This window comes from Bos mutus, chromosome 10 (assembly GCF_027580195.1).
Source record: "Bos mutus isolate GX-2022 chromosome 10, NWIPB_WYAK_1.1, whole genome shotgun sequence".
NCBI lineage: Eukaryota > Metazoa > Chordata > Mammalia > Artiodactyla > Bovidae > Bos > Bos mutus.
Genome location: NC_091626.1, coordinates 8,848,997 through 8,874,092, shown reverse-complemented (window position 1 = coordinate 8,874,092; position 25,096 = coordinate 8,848,997). Strand labels below are relative to the sequence as shown.

The 25,096-nt window shown below is 36.6% G+C and overlaps 1 protein-coding gene across 2 annotated transcripts in view; it reads left to right on the top strand.

Moving 5' to 3' along the window:
• Positions 1 to 25,096, top strand: part of AP3B1 (adaptor related protein complex 3 subunit beta 1) — a 235,741-nt gene that overhangs the window by 16,391 nt on the left and 194,254 nt on the right. For both annotated transcript variants that reach the window (XM_070377253.1, XM_005899718.3), the window contains exon 2: positions 12,646 to 12,721. In XM_070377253.1, coding sequence (XP_070233354.1) covers positions 12,646 to 12,721 — 76 coding nt within the window. The remainder of the gene's footprint in view (positions 1 to 12,645; positions 12,722 to 25,096) is intronic.

Genomic DNA, 25,096 nt, shown 5'->3' with positions numbered 1-25,096 from the left:
CTTGTTGATTAGTTAAGGGTCTTTTGTATTCTAAGGAAATTAGCTCTCTTACGAGTTAAATTCCAAATTCACTTATTCTTAGTGCAAAAATTTTAAAACTTTCTGTGTTTATCAAATTTAAATGACTTTTGAGACTCCATGAGCCTTTTAAATCTTTTTAATCTTTTATTAAAAAGGTGGCAACTTTGGTTTATGGTGCTGTTAAATAGAAAAAAGACTTAGCTTGTTCCTAAGTAGCTGAATGGCTCTGTGATAGTTCCTTTAAAACTTTAAGGATGAGTAGTCACATTCTAGAAAGTATTCCTTATATCCTGAGCAAAAGTAAAATCTACTTCCTGCTGCCTGCCAACAGAGTAGTAGCTGAGGACTTTGGTAAAGGGTTTGGCAAATGTGGAGACTTTGTATGATGTATATATGACATCATGGTTTTTAAAACATGCACATGTAGAATGTATACATGGAAGATGTATGCTTAGTTTTTAACTTTAATTGGGGTCGTGGACCATTTTGAGCATCCAGTGAAACCTTAGAGTTTTCCGGTAGTCCTTTAAGGAACACAGTTAGCATATAGCTTATGTTCACTTATTCTTTCAACTAATATTTATTGTGTGTTTAGTGTATTTGAGAAAACGACCATTGTGTACGTTTATAGACCTTCTTTTGGTCTTTATTATCTGTGTTTATTCCTGCCATGTATCTTTGCAAAATTCCTGTGGTTGGCTCCTTGTCTTTTGAGATCTCAGCTTAATTGATCACTTCTACCTATAGAGATCTTTTGTGATTGCCTAGTCTTACTTTAATTGCATTATCCTATTTTAATTATTTGAATGGTGCTTATTCTGTTTATATTTGTTTCCCTTCCCTTTCCCTCTCTCCTTCCCTCCTTCCCTCCCTCTTATGTCATTTCTGTCATTCCCCCTCACCCTTACCCGGCTCCCCTGCATTCTCACTTAGAATGTAAGTCCCAGTACTTAGAACAGTCCCTGGAACTTAGTACATACCGAATAAATGAATGTGCTAGGCCCGGTGGTGAGTGCTTTACAATGATCTCATTAAGTTTTCTTAACAACTTGTGTGAAGGATACCACCCTTTAGTTTTGTTGATTTTTATCTGTTGTAGTTGCTTTCTATTGTATTGAATTCTCCCCTTATTCTTTATTTCTTTACTTGTTCTTTGAGTTTAACTTGCTGTTGTTCTTCTAGTTTCCTGAAATGGAAGCCTAGAATATTGATATTCAATCTTTCTTCTTTTATATTGCATTTCAGTTCAGTTCGGTTGCTCAGTCATGTCCAACTCTTTGCGACCCCATGAAATGCAGCACGCCAGGCCTCCCTGCCCATCACCAACTGCCCGAGTTCACCCAAACTCACGTCCATTGAGTCGGTGATGCCATCCAACCATCTCATCCTCTGTCGTCCCCTTCTCCTCCTGCCTTCAGTCTTTCCCAGCATCAGGGTCTTCTCCAGTGAGTCAGTTCTTCGCATCAGGTGGCCAAAGTATTGGAGTTTCAGCTTCTGCATCAGTCCTTCCAATTTGAAATATAAATTTACTTCTAAGTGCTGCTTTTGCTGTATATCATGAGTTGTGAGCTGTTGCAATTTTGTTGGTCAGTTCAAAATATTTTCTAATATCCCTGATGATTTTTTCTTTGACCCATAGGTTATTTAAAGTGTGTTGCTTATCTTTCCAAACATCTGAGCATTTTCTAGTTTTATGGATTTTATGAATCCTTTTATGGATTTTTAGTTAGATTCCATGTACCCTAAGTGATTTTAGATCTTTGAAATTTGTTAAGATCTTATCCAGCATATAATTTTACTTTGATAAGTAATGTTCTGTGTGCACTCGAAAAGAATGTTTATTCTGCAGTTGTTGGATATACTGTTCTATGCATGTCAGGTTAAGCTGGTTATTTGTGTTCATATTATCTACATCTTTATTGAATTTTTTTATCTGCTTGTTCTAAGAGAGGTGTGTTAAGAGTGCCAGTCATGCTCGTGGATATATGTCTTTCTTCTATTAGTTCTGCTTTATAGATGGAAGTTTTCCTTTATAGATGAAATGTATAAATTGAGAATAAATCCCATGTAAATTTAGAGTTATCTTCCTTTTGAAATGATATCCTTTTATATCCTGGCAGCAGATCCTCAGAAGTTATTGGTCTGAAAATCACTTTTTTTCACCTTCAGCTTTGAAGCATATTTTCTTTCAGTGGGTATAGAATTGTTTGTTGGCCTTTTTTCTTTCAGCTTTTTAAAGATGTCATTTGATTGTCTTCTGATGTCTGTAAATTCTTTTGAAAAATTGGCTGTCAGTATTATTGTTGATCCTTTTAAAACAAGGATTAATAAACTATGGCCTGTGCATTTGTGCATGCGTGCTCAGTCGCTTAGTAGTATCTGATTCTACGTGAACATATGGACTGGAGCCTGCCAGGCTCCTCTGTCTTTTGAATTTTCCAGGCAAGAATACAGGAATGGGTTGCCATTTCCTGGTTCAGGAGATCTTCCCAACCCAGGGATCAAACCCGTGTCTCTTGTGTCTTCTGCATTGGCAGGTGGATTCTTTACCACTGTGCCACCTGGAAATCCTCATATGTGTAAAGTTTTATTAGAACACAGCCAGCCCATTTATTTATGTATTGTATTAACTGATTTTACTTTACAGTCCTCAGAGATGGTATGGCATGTAATGCGTAAAATATTGGGCCCTTTATTGAAAAGTTTTGTTGACCCTTTCCTTAAGGAAATGTCTTTTTTTTTTTTTTGTATGTATGTATTAAAGATTTTTCTCATTATCTTTTGATTTTCAGCTGTTTGACTATTCTAGACCGTGTGTGTGCGTGCGTGCGTGCGTGCGTGTGTGTGTGTGTGTGTGTGTCTGTCTGTCTCCATGTGTATGGCTTTATGTTTTTCCTTTTTTTTTTAAGATTTTAAAATATATAGTACGTTTACGTCTTTCATCAGTTTAGAAAAATTCTTAGCCATTAGCCTTTGAAATATTGCTTTTGTCCCATTCTTTTTGGGGTTTCCCTGATAGCTCAGTTGGTAAAGAATCTGAGTCTGGAAGATCTGCTGGAGAAGGGATAGGCTACCCACTTTTGTGTTCTTGGGCTTCCCTGTGGCTCAGCTGGTAAAGAATCCGCCTGCAATGCGAGAGACCTGCGTTCAGTCCCTGGGTTGGGGAGAGCCCTTGGAGAAGGGAAAGGCTACCCACTCCAGTATTCTGGCCTGGAGAATTCTATAGAGTCCATGGAGTCACAAGGAGTCGGACACGACTGAGCAGCTTTCATTTTTCACTTGTCTCTCCGCCCTCTTTTTAGGTATGGTAGATATTCTGATTATATTAATACATGTCTCTGATGTGCTATTCAGTGTTTTCCATTCTTGTATTTTTTGGGGCTTCAGATTGCGTATCTCCTCTTGACCTGCCTTCACTTTCAGTAGTCCTGTTATCTTCTGCTATTTTCAGTCTGCTCTTAAACCTATCTAGTGAGTTCTTCATTTCATAAACTATACTTTTAATTTCTGAATGTTCATTTGATTATTTTGTATAGATTTTACTACTTTATTGACATTCTCTATTATTTTGTCTCTTTTATCCATCTTTTCCTGTATTTTCCTGCCATATTAATTGTAGTGGTTTAAAAATCCCTGTTTAGTAACTAGTTTGTGAGTTACCCTGGATCTCTTTCTATTCCTTTTTGTCTTTTCTCTGCCTTCTCTCCTTCCCTCTTTCCTTCCACCCTTCCTCTCTCTTTCCTGTCATTTGTTCCTGTTTTTAGTGTGTCTCTTAAGTTTTGATCAGATGCTGGGTAATCAGGAACATAGATGAATCTCTGAATGATGTCTTCCAAAGAGGATTGTGTGTTTTGTTTTTTGTTCTTTCTGACAGTATAGTGCTGCTGCTGCTGCTAAGTCCCTTCAGTCGTGTCCCACCCTGTGCGACCCCATAGACGGCAGCCCATCAGGCTCCCCCATCCCTGGGATTCTCCAGGCAAGAACACTGGAGTGGGTTGCCATCCTTTTCCAGTGCGTGAAAGTGAAGTCGCTCAGTCATGTCCGACTCTTAGCGACCCCATGGACTGCAGCCTACTAGGCTCCTCCTCCCATGGGATTTTCCAGGCAAGAGTACTGGAGTGGGGTGCCATTGCCTTCTCCGAGTACAGTGCTAGCAGAGCACTTTGGTCTTGTTTAAGTTCAGTTTTAGGCTTTTAAATAGGTTTTGTCTATTTCAATTTTTCTTATACTCCTAAGAAGTATCCTTACTTTTCAATTGTGCCCCTCCTGTGGTCTTAACTGAAAGAAAGGCCAGGGTATTTACCAACACCTCCCTGGAGAAGGAAATGGCACCCCATTCCAGTATTTTTGCCTGGGAAATCCCATGGACAGAGGAGCCTGGCGGGCATACAGTTCATGGGATCACAAGAGAGTCAGACACGACTGAGGAACCAGACCACCACCACGTCTCCTTGAGAGACTTGGTTTCCAGCTACTCTTCCCTGCAGTGTGTGGTTGCTGAACTCTGCTCAGGTATTAATCTGTAACCTCCCAGCCACTGTTGTTTTCTGCTGGATTTCCCACATTCTTACTCTGAAAACGTGGTCAACTACTGAAGGGACTTTGCACAGATTTTTTGTGCCTTTTCACTGGTTCCCTCCCCTGTAGTTTCACCCTTCAAGTTCCAGTTCCTTTGGTAGCCACAAACATTAACCTTTGTCTCTTTAGTCTTTTAAAACTGTCATTTTTATCCTTGGATTCTATTCTCCCAGATAGTGATTTGAGAAATGCAGTCGGGGAAAAAGCTGATGTGAATAAAGAGCCCACTTTATGTGCTTCCATTCCTTCCATGATCTTGGCCCCTTAAGTTCTGCCTGGATGACTTGAGAAAGTTACCTTGTTTTTCCCAGTTTTTATAGTCATTTTCTGTGGCAGGTTTAGTGTCTTACAAGTAAGAGCACCACGGGCAGATCTGGAAGTGCCTACAGTGTCTTCTAAACATAACAGCCAGAATGATTCTGTTTGTGTATTAGACTATGACTTCTGTATTCATCACCCTCCTGTGGTTCCTAACTTCATTCAGGGTGAATTATTTGCCTTTAGTATTATTTGCCTTCCTTCCTCTGCTCTGCCTAGAGTCTCTGCCTAGAGTGCTCTTTCTCTGTCCCTCCCCTCCAGTATCAGTACGACTGACTCCCTCACTTGGCAAATGTTTGTTCAGATATTTCCTTATTTAACCTATTCTGACCACCCTGTTTAAAACTGCCTCTTCCTTTCCCTTCTGCATTCTCTCTGCCTTTGCTCTGTTTTTCCCTCATATCATCCCATGATTTTAAAATTTATTCTTTTATTATGTTTGTTTGTTGTCTCTTTTACTTATTAAAATGAAAACTCTACAAGGGCAGGGATTTTCATCATTTTTGTTCATTGGTGTGTCACAAATGCAGATTAGAACCAAATGAGAATGGAGAATTACAGAATCTAAGGGAAGAAGGATTTTAGAGATAGAAGAGAAGTAGTCAGTTATATCAAATATCAAATCATCTAAAAGTATTTGTGAGATTTTTTGCATTGGATTTTTAAAGAAGGAGGTTATTTGTTACTTTTGTGAAAGAAATTTTTATAGAAGAGCAGAGAGAAAACGAAGATTACCAAGGACTGAGGGTGTTGTGATAGCAATTGTAGACTATTCTTTTTTAGTTTTGTGGAGAGTATAGTAGAAAAAGTTCATATTTAGTTGGATAATTTATGGTTTCTCCCTTTGGAGAGTTAAGAAATGGATGATTCGGTAGTTGGAACTTTCTGGTTTTACTCACTTTTGTGTTTATTAATTAATACTTTGTGCCCAAAACCACATAAAGTTTTGAGTGTCATCCAAGGAGAGTTATGAGGTTTCACCTTGTGCACTGAAACTCATTATGAAGTGCAGTGCCTTTAGCTGCACAGTGCTAGAAAAAAGTGAATTTTGGCTCTTGTTTCCAGCCTCTTTTTTTCTGCATACCTATTCATACCTATGCAAGTAAATTTTGACTCTTGTTCCCAGCCTTTTTTTCCCTACATATTCTACATGCCTATTCATGTATATGGAGAAGGAATTGGCAGCCCACTCCGGTGTTCTTGCCTGGAGAGCCCCAAGGACAGAGGAGCCTGGTGGCTGCAGTCCATGGGGTCACAAAGAATCGGACACACGTGGGCGACTGAGGAGCAGCATTCGTGTATACAGTGGACCTTTTGGAGTTGAAGCATCTTTTACTTGAGTAGTTGTCAAAGCGTGAAGAGGTGCCCACGATTTAGAATATTTTGGTGAGGCTTGAGAAAGTTTCATACTGTTCGCAGAGTTCTCAAGGCAAGAATACTGAAGTGGTTTGCCATTCCCTTCTCCAGTGGACCACATTCTGTCAGACCTCTCCACCATGACCCGTCCGTCTTGGGTGGCCCCACATGGCGTGGCTTAGTTTCACTGAGTTAGACAAGGCTGTGGTCCGTGTGATCAGATTGGCCTGTTGTCTGTGATTGTGGTTTCAGTCTGTGTGCCCTCTGATGCCCTCTCTCAGTGCCTACCTCTTACTTGGGTTTCTCTTCCCTTGGACGTGAGGTAGCTCCTTTTGGCTGTTCCAGCAAAGCGGAGCCACTGCTCCTTACGTCAGACGTGGGGTAGCTTCTCTCGGCTGCCGCCTCTGAGCTTGGACGTGGGGTAGCTCCTCTCTGCCGCCGCCCCCGGCCTCAGGCCTGGGGTAGCTCCTCTCAGCCGCCACCGAGAATCAAGATTGCCAGGAGAAATATCAATAACCTCAGATATGCAGATGACACCACCCTTATGGCAGAAAGTAAAGAAGAACTAAGGAGCCTCCTGATGAAAGTGAAAGAGGAGAGTGAAAAAGTTGGTGTAAAGCTCAACATCCAGAAAACTAAGATCATGACATCTGTTCCTATCACTTCATAACAAATAGATGGGGAAAGAGTGGAAACAGTGGCTGACTTTATTTTTCTGGGCTCCAAAATCACTGCACATGGTGACTGCAGCCATGAAATTAAAAGACCCTTACACCTTGGATGGAAAGTTATGACCAACCTAGATAGCATATTCAAAAGCAGAGATATTACTTTGCTAACAAAGCTCTATCTAGTCAAGGCTGTGGTTTTTCCAGTGGTCATGTATGGATGTGAGAGTTGGACTGTGAAGAAGGCTGAGCGCCGAAGAATTGATGCTTTTGAACTGTGGTGTTGGAGAAGACTTTTGAGACTCCTGTGGACTGCAAGGAGATCCAACCAGTTCATCCTAAAGGAGATGAGTCCTGGGTGTTCATTGGAAGGACTGATGTTAAAGCTGAAAATCCAATACTTTGGCCACCTGATGCTAAGAGTTGACTCATTTGAAAAGACCCTGATGCTGGGAAAGATTGAGGGCAGGGGGAGAAGGGGATGACAGAGGATAAGGTGGTTGGATGGCATCACCAACTCAATGGACATGGGGTTGGGTGGACTCTGGATGTTGGTGATGGACAGGGAGGCCTGGCATACTGCGGTTCATGGGGTCGCAAAGAGTTGGACACGACTGAGTGAACTGAACTGAACTGAGAAAGTTTCAGTCCTCCCCCTTCAAAGATTTTTGATGCGTCCTTTTGAGGATGTACTTTACTGCCGATGGGAAATCACTTTTCATCACTTTTCCCAATCCATCATTCCTGGATTTAAAATTCAAGTGTTACTTTCTATAGTACCCAAATTTTTGTGATTCTTTTGAGAGAAAAGGAAGTAATTATGTAGTACAGTGCTCTCAAACTGGTGAAGGGCCCTTTTTTTTCTTTTAAATTTCCAATCCATTATGGATAGATACTTCTGTAAAATACAATAAAAAATGAATTTCTGGAAAAAGCATGCAAAATGCTAGCCCTAGTTTTCTGTTACATTCAAACATATATAACTACACTGTTGAAGTGCCCTAAGTATAGTCTCTCAGATTCTGTTTATATCTCCTATGGATTAATGGCAAGAATTTGTGCGCTGGTAATGGTTCTTGGACGAGTCCTCCTCAGAACAGATCAGGAGAAGCGCTGAGACAGTGTGCAGTGCTGCAGTGTTAGTTTTCCCCTTAATCTACACAGTCATTCAAAGGAGTAGGAGGTTTTAATGAGTTATGGATTGCAGATTTTTAAAAAAGAGGTAATTTATACACTGTAAAAGCTTTACTACTTCTTAAGTTCTGAAAGGGTAATTGTTCAAAATTTGCTTTTTGAATAGTTGCTGCTTTACACAGTGCTGAAGTAAAAGTGACTTCTTGGTACCAGTAAGACTTGGTACCAGTAAGATTTTCTTTAACTTTCCAGTTATTTTTCTTCAGTTCTTAAAACTATAAAAACAAGCATATTTTGAACATGAAAGGAAAAGTTATACCACTTAACACCACAAGATGTCACTTATGTAAAAATAAAGTTGTATTTTAATACTCAAAAGCTGAAAAGCTACAGGTAAGTAGATAAATGAAGAACTAGGTAAATTAAAAAAGCAGTATTTGGATTGGTTTTTGGTACAATCAATGAAAATATTGCTAATTCAGCATTGTTTTGAATCAACTCTTGATGTTTCACACAAAGAATTTCTTTTTGTTCCTTATTTAGATTTTTCAAAACTATAAAACTAAATTCTTAAGATTAATATAGTAATACATGTTAATTGACCATATTTGAATCTATATAGTGAAGGAGGTAGACCTAAAATGGCTCAGTACAAGTGAACATATCTTGAGAGTAAACGAGGTGTTTTGGTATTAACTTTCCCATATCTTTACTGTTTTGGTGACAAGCAAAGAAGAATTTGGGTAGAGATATGTGATTTATATCAGAATTTTCAATGGGTCTTTATGACATATCTGAGAAGTTGAATATTACATCAGGTTGAAGCAGTGCCTAGGAGTTTTCTTGTTTCTTTTCTCTGAACCTCAAAGTTATTAGCTTTCTCCCCATGTTAACACTGAAGATATTTATATTTGTTATTGAAGACCATCTTTTTTCTGTTAACCATGAAGAGCAAAACCTTTGACTTTAATATCGGGTCCCTGTTTTCTTATTTTTAATTTAAGAGAGCGGGTCAGGACATGAAGGTGTTTGGGAACGGAACTGTAGCATAAGGAACAAACCAAGTTTTCATTAGGCCGTGAATAAGATTACACCTGGAGTTGGAGGTTGGAATGTCCTGAAAATTGACACTTCATTATTCTTCATTGCTCATTTTTCTCTCCAGATAACACTTGTAGAGAAGATTGGTAGAATACTCTTGGGGAAAAAAGGGATCAGACATGAGAAAATGAAATTTTTTTTTTTGACATGTACGTGTGTGGTCACTCTTTCTGTTTACTTATCTAATTACTTTACCTTTTTTCAAGTTCTTATTTACAAAAAGTGTTTAAAGGTTTCTTTTAGGTTTTTTAAAAAAATATAAAAGCCTACATGGTCAGTAAGTAAAATAGGAAAATAGCAAAAAGTAGAAGGGGGAAAAAACCTGATTTGTGGGTCCTGCCGCAAAAAATTTCAACAAAAGGAATTTTTGTTCCTTTTCAGTTAACAGTGCAGTGTGAAAGAACAGGGAGTTTTAAGAAGGAATTCTGAGTTCATTGCAGTGAGCAATTGGAGTATTTTATATTTGGTTGTTATATATCCTCAGATGTAGTTCTTATATGTCACTTTCTTACTATTTGTATGTTTTCTAGCTATATTTTTAATTAGAGAAAAGTAGTTATTGTGATTATTTATTGTGTCTTGCTAGTGGTCACCATTGTATTTAATTTTATGAGCTGCTTGGAAAGGAAGAGTAACTTTTTCATAATAAATCTCATTGCCTTTATTTATTTTTCCTGCAATGACAGTTTGTAACATTTAACTCCGGAGAAGGCAATGGCACCCCACTCCAGTACTCTTGTCTGGAAAATCCCATGGACGGAGGAGCCTGGTAGGCTGCAATCCATGGGGTCGCTAAGAGTCGGACACAACTGAGCAACTTCACTTTGACTTTTCACTTTCATGCATTGGAGAAGGAAATGGCAGCCCACTCCAGTGTTCTTGCTTGGAGAATCCCAGGGACGCAGGAGCCTGGTGGGCTGCCGTCTGTGGGGTCGCACAGAATTGGACACGACTGAAGTGACTTAGCATAGCATAGCAACATTTAACTCCAGTATTAGTTTGCTAGGACTGCCATAACAAAATACTACAGACTCAGTGGCCTAATCACACATTTATTTCCCCAGATCCTGGAGGCTAGAAATTGCAAATCACAGTTTTGGCAGATTTGGTTTCCGCTGAAGCCTCTCTCCCCAGCTTGCAGACGGCCACCTACTTGCTGTGCCCTCACATGGTCATCTTTTGGGCTTTGTGAATCAGTCCTAACCTGCTCTTCCTATAAAAAATCACTTATATTGGATGAGGGCCCACCCATGTTGACCTATTTTAATTTAATTAACCTCTTCATTGATTCTTCAAATACATTCATATTCTGTGGTATTGAGGGTTAGGATTTTAACATAGGAATTTTGGAAGGGACACAACTCAGCCCATAATAACACATGATCAATCTTTTATTCTTGGTATGTGCTTACTGCCTGTATTAGGCCTAAATTTGTAAAATGTAAAGTACTTTTGTCAAGGATGTCTATTTAGAGGAGTTAAGGAAGCTCTTCTCACCTACTTTTAAGCTTAAGCTGAGATCAGAGAGCTTCTGATCTCAGAAGCTCTGTTTGGGTCCACACATGCATGCGAGCACCTTGAACCGTATTGCATGAAGCTGTGTGGAGTAAATTTTTAAAATCTCTTTTCTGGAGAGTTTGTTGTAGAAACTATTAAAAATTGCTAATCATAAACTGATAACGAGTACAAAGTGATTAGTTATAGTTTGTAATACTACAATCTTTATAGTCATTTAAGAGGATTTTTCAGTGCTGTCCTAAAATAAGATTCAGTGATTTAAATTCTTGAGTAAGCTTGAGACTTAAGTGTGATACTCTTAATTTCAGAGTATGTATAATGGTGGCTTATCAGATCCTTACTAATGTATTTCTCAGAAACAGATAGATGTCTTTTAATCTTTTGGAGTATTTATATCTTATTCACACATGTGAATAAAATACTACAAAAACTTTTTAATATCGTTTTAATGGAGGTATAATTCTCATACACCAAATTACCCAATTTTAGATTACAATTAGATGGGTTTTCGGAGAAGGCAATGGCACCCCACTCCAGTACTCTTGCCTGGAAAATCCCATGGACGGAGGAGCCTGGTAGGCTATAGTCCATGGGGCTGCTAAGAGTCAGACACGACTAAGCGAGTTCACTTTTACTTCTCGCTTTCATGCATTGGAGAAGGAAATGGCAGCCCACTCCAGTGTTCTTGCCTGGAGAATCCTGGGAACAGAGGAGCCTGCTGGGTTTCTGTCTTTGGGGTCGCACAGAGTTGGACACGACTGACGCGACTTAGCAGCAGTAGCAGCAGATGGGTTTTTGACAGATGTATACACCTGTGAAATCACTACCACAGTTAAGAAGATACACAACATTTCCATCTTCTTATGGAAGAAATTTCTAATGTCCCTTTGTCCATTTCTCCTTCTACCTATGAATCCACTACCTTGCTTCTGTCCCTACAGACTGCATTTTCTAGAACTTTAAATTAATTCAATAATCGTCTTTTGTGTCAGGTGTCTTTCAGTCACATAATAATTTTGAGACTTCATCCATATTATTGCATGTATCAGTGGTTGGTTCTTTTTCCTTTGTGAGTAATATTCCAGTGTATGGCTAAATCCCATTTTGCTGATGGACATTTAGATTGTTTCTGGTTTTTTGCTATGGATAAAGCTGCTGTGAATATTCTTTAAGTTATTCTGTAGAATGTTTTTCTTTCTCTGAAAGTAGAATGACTGGATCACATAGTAGGTTTATGTTTAAATTTGGAAGGAACTCCCAATTTTCCAAAGTGATTGTATTCTTTTACATTCCTACCAGCAGTGTATGAGAGTTCTAGTTGCTCCATAGCCTTGGCAATATTTGTTATTGTCATTGTCTTAATTTCATCTATTCTCATGGATGTGTAATGGTTTCTCATTAAATTTGCATTTTTGATAGTTAATGACCTTAAGTATTTAACAGTATTCCTAATCTTTTTGTGTGTGTGTGTGAAATGCCTGTTTAGGTTTTTTTGACCATTTAAAAAAATTGGTGTGTCATCTTATAAATGAGTTATAATTGTTATATAACTTTTTCATAATTAAATTTCTGATTTTGAAATAATTGTAGATTCATATACAGGTATAAAAAGTAATACAGAGCGATTCTGTGTACCCTTTACCCAGTTTCCTTCAATGGTAAACTATAGTACAACATCACAGCCAAGATGTTGACATTGACATACTTCATGAGTCTTGTTCTGATTTTCCTACTTTTATTTGTACTTAACTTGTAGATGTCTTTGTTAGGGTAGTGTTCTATTCCATTTAACCACTTTGATATTATTTTGTAGGGTTAGATGAGAAACATGTACTTAATTACAAGTAAGAAAATAATTTGGTAGTAATGTACATCATGTTATTAAAATTACATGTTTTAATGCCTGTGCCATATAAAATCTAAATATGCAATTTTTCTTTTTTGTGTGTAGAAATGAAGATCTAAAGCAAATGTTAGAGAGCAACAAAGATTCTGCTAAATTGGATGCTATGAAACGGATTGTTGGGGTAGGTAAAATAATTAGATCATTTTGACTTTTGAATAAATGACAAGTAGTGATATGCTAAAAATATATATTGTAGAATATGTTAAATACCAAATCAAGCATTCGCATCTACCCTTTATTATTAACTTAGAATTTCCTGTCTAAAATGTTTTGGAAGAAGTAATGAAGTAACAAAATTCAGAAACTTGAGTTCTAATTCTGTCTTGTCTGTTTCTCAAATATTTCTTTTGTCAAATAGAGAGTGCTAATCACGTTGAAGAGAAAGTAAGATTATATACTACAATATTTTGACTTCCTACAAAGAGGGATACTAATGAGCCAAAGGATATTTTTTTGGTCATTCTATGACTTAAAAATTGTGAGCATGCTTTCTTCTGATCTTCAAATTTCTTTACTACTAATACAAATGGTTTATTCAGTTTATCAGCATAGAACTTCTAATGAATATTAATAGATGTAAAAATGTTCTCTATTTTTCTGTTGTAATGCAAAATTCAGATAGTAGTCTAAAATATTATTATGTAAGGGGTTCTACTGGCAGAATTAAAAATATAATGCAATTTCTGATTATATAATAAGTTTAAAAATATTTTTGCAATTTGTGTGGATCTTGCCCTGTTTTTTTTTTTGATTGTTTGTACTGACAGTAAAAAAAACTGGCTTAATTCAGTGACTATCTGATGCTAAAAGAGTTTGCTTGTCTCAGTGGAATTAAATTTGTCAGACCTTGTCTTTCTTACTACTACTCTGCTTTTTTCACCACCATTGCTGATTTTGTTTTCCAGAACTTTTTGTATCAGGTCAAAATGTAGTAAATTCACGTAATTGCAAAAATAAACTCTACTGTAGTAGGGTGTAAACACAGCTGAAGCAGTACTGTTTTCCAGCAGACAGTGCCACCATATGAGAGTCTGAAATCTCCATTCTAAAATCCAAATCCCATTTACGAAGGATGATTATAGATATGAATTTACTGTGTTCAAAAGTTTGTTGTTGTGAAAACCCAATATGTAAAAGTCAAGGACTAATAATACCTGTAGAACTTGCTTGATTCTTTTATTTAGATTTATGTCATTTGGTAATGGAGGCAAAGGTTGAAGAGTTTATGGTAAATTTTTCATTTGTTCATGTTAAACCAAGTCTTCCCTAGTGGCTCGGCAGATAAAGAATCCACCTGCAATGCAGAAGACATAGGAGACACAGGTTTGGTCCCTGGGGTCAGGAAGATCCCCTGAAGTTGGTAATGGCAACCCAATCCAGTATTCTTGCCTGGACAGAGGAACTTGGCAGACTTCAGTCTGTGGGGCCACAAATAGTTGGACACGACTGAGTGACTGAGCACACACACAATGTTATACCGTATAATAATAGCGTTTATGGAGGTAGTTCTTTGCTTTACATGGCTTTGGGATTTGAATTTCAGTCACCACAGTTTAGTTAAATAACACCAGTCTCCTCACAATAGGTTTATATTTCAGTTATCATGGTACATTGACTTAGTAATTGCATACTGTTTCATCACTAACTCTCCAGTCCTCAACTCACTATATATATAACAAATATGCGTATGTCATGTCACTTCTTTCAAAGTTATTTTTAGCAGTTGGTCACTGTGTGTTGCTCAGCTTGTGTACAGACTGCAAAGCATGCAGTAGTGATCCCTCCTTGTTTACCAGTGAGAAGCCCACTTGACATTTTACCAAAATGAATGATTTAAAAAAGAATTTGATCAACAAAGATAAAAATGCAGGAAGGAAATGAAAAGTGATAACACTAGAAATGAAATTCAGGTAGAATGTAACTGGAATTGTGGAGAAGTTGGTGACTGTGGGCATGCTGATGCTGCCACTTTTGGAGAGACTCTAAATCCTGCCGGGGAAATCCCATGGACAGAGGAGCCTGGCGGGCTGTTACAGTCCATGGGATTGCAGAGTCAGGCATGACTGAGCATGCACAGACGTGTAGCTAGAGGCACTTCAGTAAGGTAGGCTTTTCAACATAAATGAGGAAAATGGTTGTGATGAAAAGGCTGAAGATATGCCAGAGGAAGTGATGCTGCCAAAATCTTCACATTAGAGGAACTCTAGGAGATAATTCACCACATTAGAAGTACCAAGGACACAACCTTGGAAGCTGATCCAGACTTAGAATTAATTTACCAAGGAATATACAAGATGCTTGCATGCACGCATGCTCAGTCGCTTCAGCTGTGTCCAACTCTTTGCCACCCCATGGACTTTAGCCCACCAGGCTCCTCTGACCATGGCATTCTCCAGGCAAGAATACTGGAGTGGGTTGCCATGCCCTCCTGCAGGGGATTTTCCCAACCCAGGAACTGAATCCAAGTCTCTTATGTCTCTTTCATTGGAGGGCACATTCTTTACCACTAGCGCTACGTGGGAAGCCCTAAAGACGCTTGCTTGATACTTCAAATGATGAGAATAAGGCAGGTCCATTCAGACTACTCCTGATCAGTTAATTCTCAATGACTCTGATGTTTTATGGTACAGTATATTAAATAAATGTTAATTTTATCATTTTTCATTTTCCTACCTATATTTTTCTGACAGTAATAAGAGAGTATTAAATGTTTTTTATAAAATTCTTGTAAGTTACAGATCCAGTTGTCAAGATTGCTTTACATTGGTTTCAGCTTGCAGACCTGCAGGATACAGTCCTGCAGTGCCATATAAAGCAGGCAGTACTCTTAATTATTTCACTGAATTTTGGTTTTACATCCCTCTAAGGTCAATTATTTCACTAAGTCTGAGGATGCTATTGAAATTCCTAAATATGAAAATGATATATTTGGTAGTTTTTTTTCTATATTCCTGTTTCAAACTGATAAATAAAATGGATATTCTCAACAATCTAGACTACTTGAGTGTTATAAATGTAATTTATATGTAAATAGACATCATAAAGAAGTATAAATATAACTATGGTAGTAGTTAGTCTGGTAGTTACAGACTTTCTCTTATTAGGAAGTTTATATAAATATAAATTTGGAACTTGATCAACAACTGTAGGAAAATGATTATTAATTAAAAATTATTCCTTCACTTTGTATACACTTTGTATAATGTCCTCAGGATTTATCCATATTGTTAAAAATGTCAGAATTTCTTCCTTTCTCATGGCTGAATAATATCCCATTTTATATACAACACAGACACATTTATGTATGTGTGTGTGTGTAAGAAAGATGTAAGGTATAGCTCACATTACCAGTTTACTTTACCAGCAGTGCACAGTGTTTCCCTTTATCCACATCCTCACAAACACCTGTTATGTCTTGTCTTTTTGTTCATAGCAGTTCTAAGAGGTTTGAGGTGGTAACCTCATTGTAGATTTGATGTACATTTCCTTGATAATGACTGATGTTGAACAACATCTTTTTCTTGTACCTGTTGGCACCTTTAATTTACAGAGTATTCTATGTCAATTATATCTCCATAGACCTGGAAAAAAATTATTAGACAAGTGACACAAATAGGTATTTGTAAATTTTCAAATAATATTGAGATATACAAAGTAAAAATTTCATCTTCCAGGTATACTTTAGGATTAAATTGTAAAGTTCTGTTAATTGTTTTTGGATTTTGATTAGGGTAATAGGAATTTGTGTATTTCCATCTCCACTCTTTTCCTGTCTTTCAGTAGCATTATATTCATATCTTATAGTTTCTAATCATAAGGAATCTTGAACATTCCTTGCTAGATTCGTTCTTACGTACTTTTCAGTTTCGTTTGCCATTATGAATGGTCCCTTTCATTATATTTTCAAAATTAATTATTACTAGTGTATAGGAGAACAAATGACTTTTCTGTTCTTGTATTTGACCTTCTCAGTGAACTTTTCTTAAATCTGATAGTTTTTTGGTTTCTTTGCTTGATTTTTGTATAGTTAATTGCATTATCCAGAAGTTATGACAGATTTATTTTCAAATATTTTTATCTCTTACTCGTTTCTCTTCTCTGTTTGCATGAATTAAGTTACACTATGATGTTCAATAGTAGGCATGGTAGAAGACAACACTGTGTTGTTTCTGATTTTAATGGAAATATTTGTAATATTTTACTCTTGCGGAATTCAAGTAGATATATATCTATATATTTAAGTGAAGTTGTATTATAATTTTCATTTTGTCTTGTGTTGAGGTTTTTTTATTAGATTCAGAGCATGAGTTATTATTTAAGCCATCTTGGCCTGCTCCTTTATTGCAAAGATCTCCCCTCTCATTTTTAGCCTTTATGTATAAGTCTGAGATCTAGTTTGCATTATTTCTTATGTATGATGTGAGATTAAGAGACAAATGTTTTTTTAACACATGTATATCTAATTTGCCTCCATTTTTATTAAATATTTCAATGTTTGTTATTAAAAAACTATCCTTTCCCAACCAAATTTCAGCCTCAAATGACAATCAGTTTACTGTGTATTTGTGGACCCACTTCTGAACTCTTCTGGTTCATGGGTCTTTGTGGCCCTCAGTTTACCAATACCTCACCCTTGATTTCTGTAGCTTTAAAATAAAGTACTGGAAGTCTTCCTTAAAAAAAAAAGCTTTGTTTATGCTATATCCTTTGCATTTCCTTGTAAATTTTGAAAGGTTGTCAGTTTCTACCAAAAAAAACCTTCAGTTCAGTTCATTCAGTTCAGTCGCTCAGTTGTGTCCGACTCTTTGCGACCCCATGAATCGCAGCACACCAGGCTTCCCTGTCCATCACCAACTCCTGGAGTTCACTCAAACTCATGTCCATCGAGTTGGTGATGCCATCCAGCCATCTCATCCTCTGTCGTCCCCTTCTCTTCCTGCCCCCAATCCCTCCCAGCATCAGGGTCTTTTCCAATGAGTCAATGCTTTGCATGAGGTGGCCAAGTATTGGAGTTTCAGCTTTAGCATCATTCCTTCCAGTGAACACCCAGGACTGATCTTACTGGGATTTATAATGAAATTTATTAAATCTGGGCTTTCCTAGTAGCTCAGCTGGTAAAGAATCTGCCTGCAATGCAGGAGACCTGGGTTTGATCCCTGGGTTGGGAAGATCCCCTGGAGAAGGGAAAGGCTACCCGCTCCAGTGTTCTGGCCTGAAGAATTCCATGGACTGTATAGTCTGTGAGATCACAGAGAGTCAGATACGACTGCATTAAATCTATAGATCAATTGACTTTTGACATCATTTTGTCTTATGACCCATGATCGTAATTCTCTCTCTTGTTTCTGTTATTTTTAATTTCTATCAACACTATAGTATAGTTTTTAGTGTAAAATTTTAAGTTCTGTTTTTTTTTTTGTTAATAGTTACTCTAAATATTTTGTATCTTTGATTGCTATTAAATACTGTATTTCAATTTTTTAAAATGGTAATGATATTTAATAAGATAAATTCAATGAACATAAGTAAATGTCTATAAACATAAGGTTTTCTTCATGGCACAACGCTACATCACATTCATTTCAGTTCAGTTCAGTTGCTCAGTCATGTTTGACTCTTTGCAACCCCATGGACTGCAGTATGCCAGGCTTACCTGTCCATCACCAACTCGCGGAGCTTACTCAAACTCATGTCCACTGAGTCAGTGATGCCATCTCTGACATCAACCATTTCATACTCTGTCGTCCCCGTCTCCTCCTGCCCTCAATCTTTCCCAGCATCAGGGTCTTTTATAATGAGTGAGTTCTTCGCATCAGGTGTCCAAAGTATTCGAGAGTTTCACCTTTAGCATCAGTCCTTCCAATGAATATTCAGGACTGATTTCCTTTAGGATGGACTGGTTGGATCTCCTTGCAGTCCAAGGGACTCTCAAGAGTCTTCTCCAACACCACCATTCAAAAGCATCAATTCTTCGGTGCTCAGCTTTCCTTTATGGTCCAACTCTCACATCCATTCATGACTACTGGAAAAACCAAAGCTTTGACTAGATGGACCTTTGTTGGCAAAGTAATCTCTCTGCTTTTTAATATGCTTTCTAGGTTGGTCATAACTTTTCTTCCAAGGAACAAGTGTCTTTTAATTTCATGGCTGTAGTCACCATCTGCAGTGATTTTGGAGCCCCCCAAGATAGTCTGTCACTGTTTCCCCATCTATTTGCCATGAAGTGATGGGACCAGATGCCATGATCTTAATTTTCTGAATGTTGAGTTTTAAGCCAACTTTTTTACTCTCCTCTTTCACTTTCATCAAGAGGCTCTTTAGTTCTTTGCTTTCTGCCATGCCGGTAGTGTCAGAAGTAGATATAAAGCAGAAGTAGTATTTTTCTGGAACTCTCTGCATATCTGAGGTTATTGATATTTCTCCCAGCAATCTTGATTCCAGCTTGTGCTTCATCCAGCCCAGTGTTTCTCATGATGTACTCTTCTATAAGTTAAATAAGCAGGGTGACAGTGTACAGCCTTGATGTACTCCTTTCCCAATTTGGAACCAGTCTGTTGTTGCATGTCCTGTTCGAACTGTTGCTTCTTGAGCTGCATACAGATTTATCAGGAGGCAGGTCAGGTGGTCTGGTATTCCCATTTCTTGAAGAATTTAACACAGTTTGTTGTGATCCCCACAGTCAAAGGCTTGGCATAGGCAATAAAGCAGAAGTAGGTGTTTTTCTGGAGCTTTCGCTTTTTTGATGATCCGTATTAATTTACAGTAATTTAACTATTCTCATTTGGCAGTAATGTCATACAAGTGAATTTACTGATGACTAGGAAAATTAAAAAGTAAACCCAAGGCCACTTAATCAAGAGTCATAGCAACAAAGAAACCCTAGGAATGAAGGTCAAGGCAGTAGGTTGCCGCTGGCCATATATGATACTATTTGCCCAGTTTTCATTTAGGAATTTGCTACAACAAATAAAAGGACTTCCCTTGTGTCTCAGACGGTTAAGAATATGACTGCAATGCAGGAGACCTGGTTCGATCCCTGGGTCAGGAAGATCCCCTGGAAAAGGGAAAGGCTACCCACTCCAGTATTCTTGTCTGGCAATTCCATGGACACAGGAGCCTGGCGAGTTACAGTCCATGGGGTTACAAAGAGTCAGACACAACTGAAAGACTAACAACAATAAAATAAGTTATCTCTTGTTAGTAATTAGAAAAAATAAAATGACAGGTATTACCTATCACTTTCCTTTAACCATAAAATTAAAATATTTCTTGAGTGGTTAAAAGAAAAAAGGCCTTTAAAAAGAATATTAATTTTTCTTATATGTTCACAATAGAAACTCCATGTCCCGATTTAAAACACTAGTAGTAGTAGTAGTAGTAGTAGTAGTAGTAGTAGTGTGTACTAGCTTAAGAAACACATTTGGACAGTACAGCTTTTGACATATTAACGTTCTATGGGGAAAGATGTCTTTTAATTTTGTTTTAATATTAAACTAACAGAAAATTAAAAATTCAGTAAGGGCATGGGTTGGTCTGATTCAAGAAGTGCTTCCAAAATTAATTCACCTAGCTTCTTTTTGGAGAAATTGTTCATCACCACAAATCTTTTCTAACTTAACTTTTGGAGAAGAAAATAGAAAATCAAAGCCGTAGCACAGTAGCTCTGTCAGATATTTCCCCTTGTATTTCACTCTTAAACTCGCAATTATTGGTTGCTAATTTTTTCTTTTATTATATAACTAGTAATTGTTTTTCTTGAAATTTTTTCCACTGTGTATTATAAAAATCATTTGTTTATCTTTACTTTTGTCCAGTTTTTAGTGTGATTTCTAGTTAGCACCATGTTTCTTTGTGGAAGCTTTAAAAATCATTTTTAAATGTTATGTTCATGTATATACATTTATGCATCATTTCAAAACATCTGTTGGGTAGAAGTAGTTTGTTAGAGGCCAATTAGTAGAGTATTATATTGACTTCAAATTTTCTTTATTTTTTTAAATGTAATTTTCAATATTTACATTTCTCTACATAATTTAGATTTTATGAGCCCTGAATATGGGGTTTTATCACCTCATATAATTGTATACAGGGTAGTTTTAAGACCTTAGCTTTATAGTTAAAAACCTTTAAACATTTCTAAATTTTAATTTGCCAAAATTTTAAATGTTATATATTTGTTTTACATTACTTTCTGATATATATCAAAATGCTGGCAGTGCACATCTGACTATCTTTCATAGTCGGTAGCCCTGCAGTTCAACAGAGAATCTCGTGAGCAGTATCTATCAGCAAGAAACCATAATGATAGTCTCAGTTCATTTTATTATCTTTCTTTGGTAATACCTGAGGCTTATTTAGAATCGTGGGGAAATGTTTCCAATGGTTCATATTTTGAATAAAGTCTCATGTATGCCAAAGCATGCTTAGGGAAGAAAAACTACCTACTTCAAAATCTTGTGGTCACTTATTACACTGCAGGACTCAAGTTGAAACATACATATGTTATTTTTCTTAATATTTTTTAAAAATGTATGTCTAATGTTTAAAGCACATATTCATACTTTATCTTGGTTTGATGAAATGTGAACTAAGAATTTGAAATGTATTGCTTCATGTAGTGAACTTGTAATACGTTTTTTAGCTAAAATACTGATGAGTTGATTATTCCGAGTCCTTGAAGGAATGGAATATCTCAGTGTATCGAAATCTTTGATGTATTTTCTTTTACTAAGTGTTGGATGTTAAAGGTCTTTCTCAGATTAGTTTGCTTGTCTTTTTGGGATAATGAGCAAATCTGAACCTTCTTTTGATGGATAAAATTCTTCAAATTTCTAATTGGAGCTATTGATATAAATTATTTCCTTTTTTTTTAAATTTTATTTTATTTTTAAACTTTACATAATTGTATTAGTTTTGCCAAATATCAAAATGAATCCGCCACAGGTATACATGTGTTCCCCATCCTGAACCCTCCTCCCTCCTCCCGATATAAATTATTTCTTAGCCATACATGTTACATGGTATTCGGTTGGACTTTAACAGAAAGAAGGGGAAAAAATAAGATTATTTTAATTGATACAGAAAAAGCATTTGACAGAATTCAGCACCTTTTATGATAAATCACTCACCAAACTAGTAATAAAAAAACTACCTCCGTGTTTTAAACTGTTTTAAAGAAAAGTTCACAACTAACTTCATACTCAGTGGTAAAAGACTGAAAGCTTTCCCTCTAAGATCAGGAACAAAACGAGACTGCCTACTTTCCCCACTTCTGTTCAGCATAGTAATGGAAGCTTTAGCCATGACAGTTAGGCATGAAAAAGAAATAAAAGATACCCAAATTGGAAAAGAAGCAAAATTATCTTTGTTTGAAGACACCATGATTTTATATTTAGAAAACCTAAAGATGCCACAAAAAATCTTTTAGAACTAATAATCAAATTCAACAAAGTTGCAGGATAGAAAATTAACACATAAAAATTAGTTGTGTTTCCATACAGTAACAATCACCAGTCCTAAAAAGAAGTTATGAAGGCAGTCTTATTTATGGTAGTATCCAAATGAATAAAATACTTAGGAATAGACTTACCCAAGGAAACAAAGTATTTGTACCTTGAAAACTAAAATGTTGCTAAAAGAAATTAAGACACAGATAAATGGAAAAATATCCCATGTTCATTGATTGGAATTCTTATTGAAATACCAATATCCCCAAAGTTATCTACATACTCAGTGCAGTTCGTATCAAAATCCCAGGGATGTTTTTTCCAAAAGAAAAAAAAAAATCTGTACACACACACATGCACACACACACGCGTGCATATTTATTTATTTGACTGCATTGGGTCTTAGTTGCGTCATGTGGGATCTTCCATTACGACACATGGACTCTCTTTTGTGGTTTGCAATTTAGTTGCTCCTCAGTATGTGGGATCTTAATTCCCTGGCCAGGGACAAACTCAAGTCCTCTTCATTGCACAGTGGATTCTTAACCACTAGACCGAAGTCCTTGGCCAAAACAGTCTTGAAAAAGAAGAATAAAGTTTAGAAGTCTCACACTTTCTGATTTCAAAACTTACTACAGAGCTACAGTAATCAAAATGTGTGGTACCAACACTGCTGTATTTAAAATGAATAACCAACAAGGTCCTACTGTATAGCACAGGGAGCTTTGCTCCAGTGTTACATGGCAGTCTGGATGGGAGGGGAGTTGGGAAGTGAATGTATACATGTATAGCTGAGTCTGTTTGCTGTCCACCTGAAATTATCACAGCATTGTTAATCAGCTATACTCCAATATAAAATAAAAAGTTTTTTTAAAAAAAAGTCACTAGGTCTAGCCTGTATTCAATAAGAGTAGTTAATGAGAGTGTGTATACTGTGGGTAGGGATGACTGGAAACTGTCTCAAGCTGCCTACCATAGAGTCTGAGAGGCTTTTAAATGATGTTTTTGATCATGTTATTATCCTTTTTAGTTAGTTAAAGTGTAGTAAAGAAAATGTAAGAAGTAAAAACAAAACAAAAACAACTGCTGTCTTTTGTGAACTGTAACATACTGTATAAAAAGGCAAGCTCCTGAATGCTCTCATTTGTGAGAGCTGAAAGTGGTTAAGAGAGTAGATCTATCACCACAAAAAGAAACATAATTTTTTTATGGTGATAGATAGAGGTGCTAACTAACCTTATTGTGGTACCAGTTTGCAGTATATACATGAGTCAAATCATCACATTATACACCTTGATCTTAGTTATGTCAGTATATCAACAAATCTGGAATTTTTTAAATAAAAAGGAAAAACTAACAAAAAGATAGGTAAATACCTAAATATTTCTCTTGTTCTATACCTCAGTAGTGAGACATATTAAAGCCACTTATGATTGGATGGTAAGTTACTCTCAGTTTAGTTCACTTGCTCAGTCATGTCTGACTCTTTGTGACCCCATGGACTGTAGCACGCCAGGCCTCCCTGTCCATCACCAACTCTGGGAGCTTACTCAAACTCACGTCCATCGAGTCGTAATACCATCCAATCATCTCATCCTCTGTCATCCCCTTCTCCTCCCGTAAGTTACTCTAGGAAAAGGGATAGCCTGTGTCTACTTATTCCCCAGGTAATAGCTCATAGGTAAATAGTTTTCCAAAATATCTCAAGTTAATTACATCATGTAGAAATTTGTTGAAATTTCTGACATGGATATAGTGTCATATCTGGAATCAAAAATGTCTTGGATTGAATAGCAGAATCGATATGTCAGAAGTTGAAATCACTAGAAAGTAGTCAATTTGTTGAATAGAGATTAAAAAGAAGGGAACAAAACCTTGGGGTCTTGTTGGATGGTAAAAAATATCCAATATATATGTCCGTCTAACATTTTTTTAGGGCAGGAAAAATACTTGGAAGACATACTTGTTGAAAACTCCCCAGACTTGATGTATGACTTAAGTTTGTAAATAAAAGAAACTCCTTGAACCCCAATCAGGATAAAACTGAATGAAAACCATTCATAAACATATAGCAGTTAAACTGGAAATCAATAAAGAAAAAATTTAGAAAGTACTTGGGGAAAAAAATACATTGCATACAAGGGAACAGTAATTTGAACAACTCCATATCAACATCAAAACCATCAAGAACAAAACAAAACAAAAAAATCAACATCAAAAACCATGGGAGCTAGAAGTCAGTGAAACTTTTTTAAAGAAATTCTAGTATTTTGGATATATAAGGTTAAATAAAATATATTGTTAAATTTTAAAAAATGTGTGGTACCAGCTTAAAGGCAGACATATATATAAATGTGTATATATTTATTTATATATATATACACACACATAGAGTGCCTTAAAAGAAAAACTTCATGTATGTGGCCACATTATTTTCAACAAGGGTGCAAGACCATTCAGTGGGGGTAGAATCTCCCCAAATAGTGTTTGGAAACTGAAAACCCACATGCAAGAGAATGAATTTAGACCCCCTACTTAATACCATATATAGAATAAGTTAAAAAATGAGTCAAAGACCTCAATGTAAGAGCTAAAACACAGGGTATGACATGAGATTTGTCAGAGGATTCTTGGATATGACATCAAAAGGTGAGCAAAAAGAAAAAATTGATCGTTTAGACTATATCAAAACGTAAAACTGTGCATCAAATGACACTGTCAACCATATGAGAAGGCAACCCACTGGAGAAAATATTTTTAATCATAGCTGATGTAGACTTGCAGAATATATAAAGAACTCGTATAACCTAGTAACTTATAAAATATAAACTCTGAGATGACCGTAGAAGGTTTGACATACCTTGACTTACTTATCTATGTATCTGTAAACTGTGTTTGTGCATCTTTGTAATTATCTCATAATTTCTAGAAGAACCAATAAAAATTACACAAAAAGTTAATTGCCAAATAGTCAATATAAAAATAAAAATATAAATTAGGTTATTGGATACCAAAAAAAATGTCTGAATCATGAGAGTAATGGCAGTCAG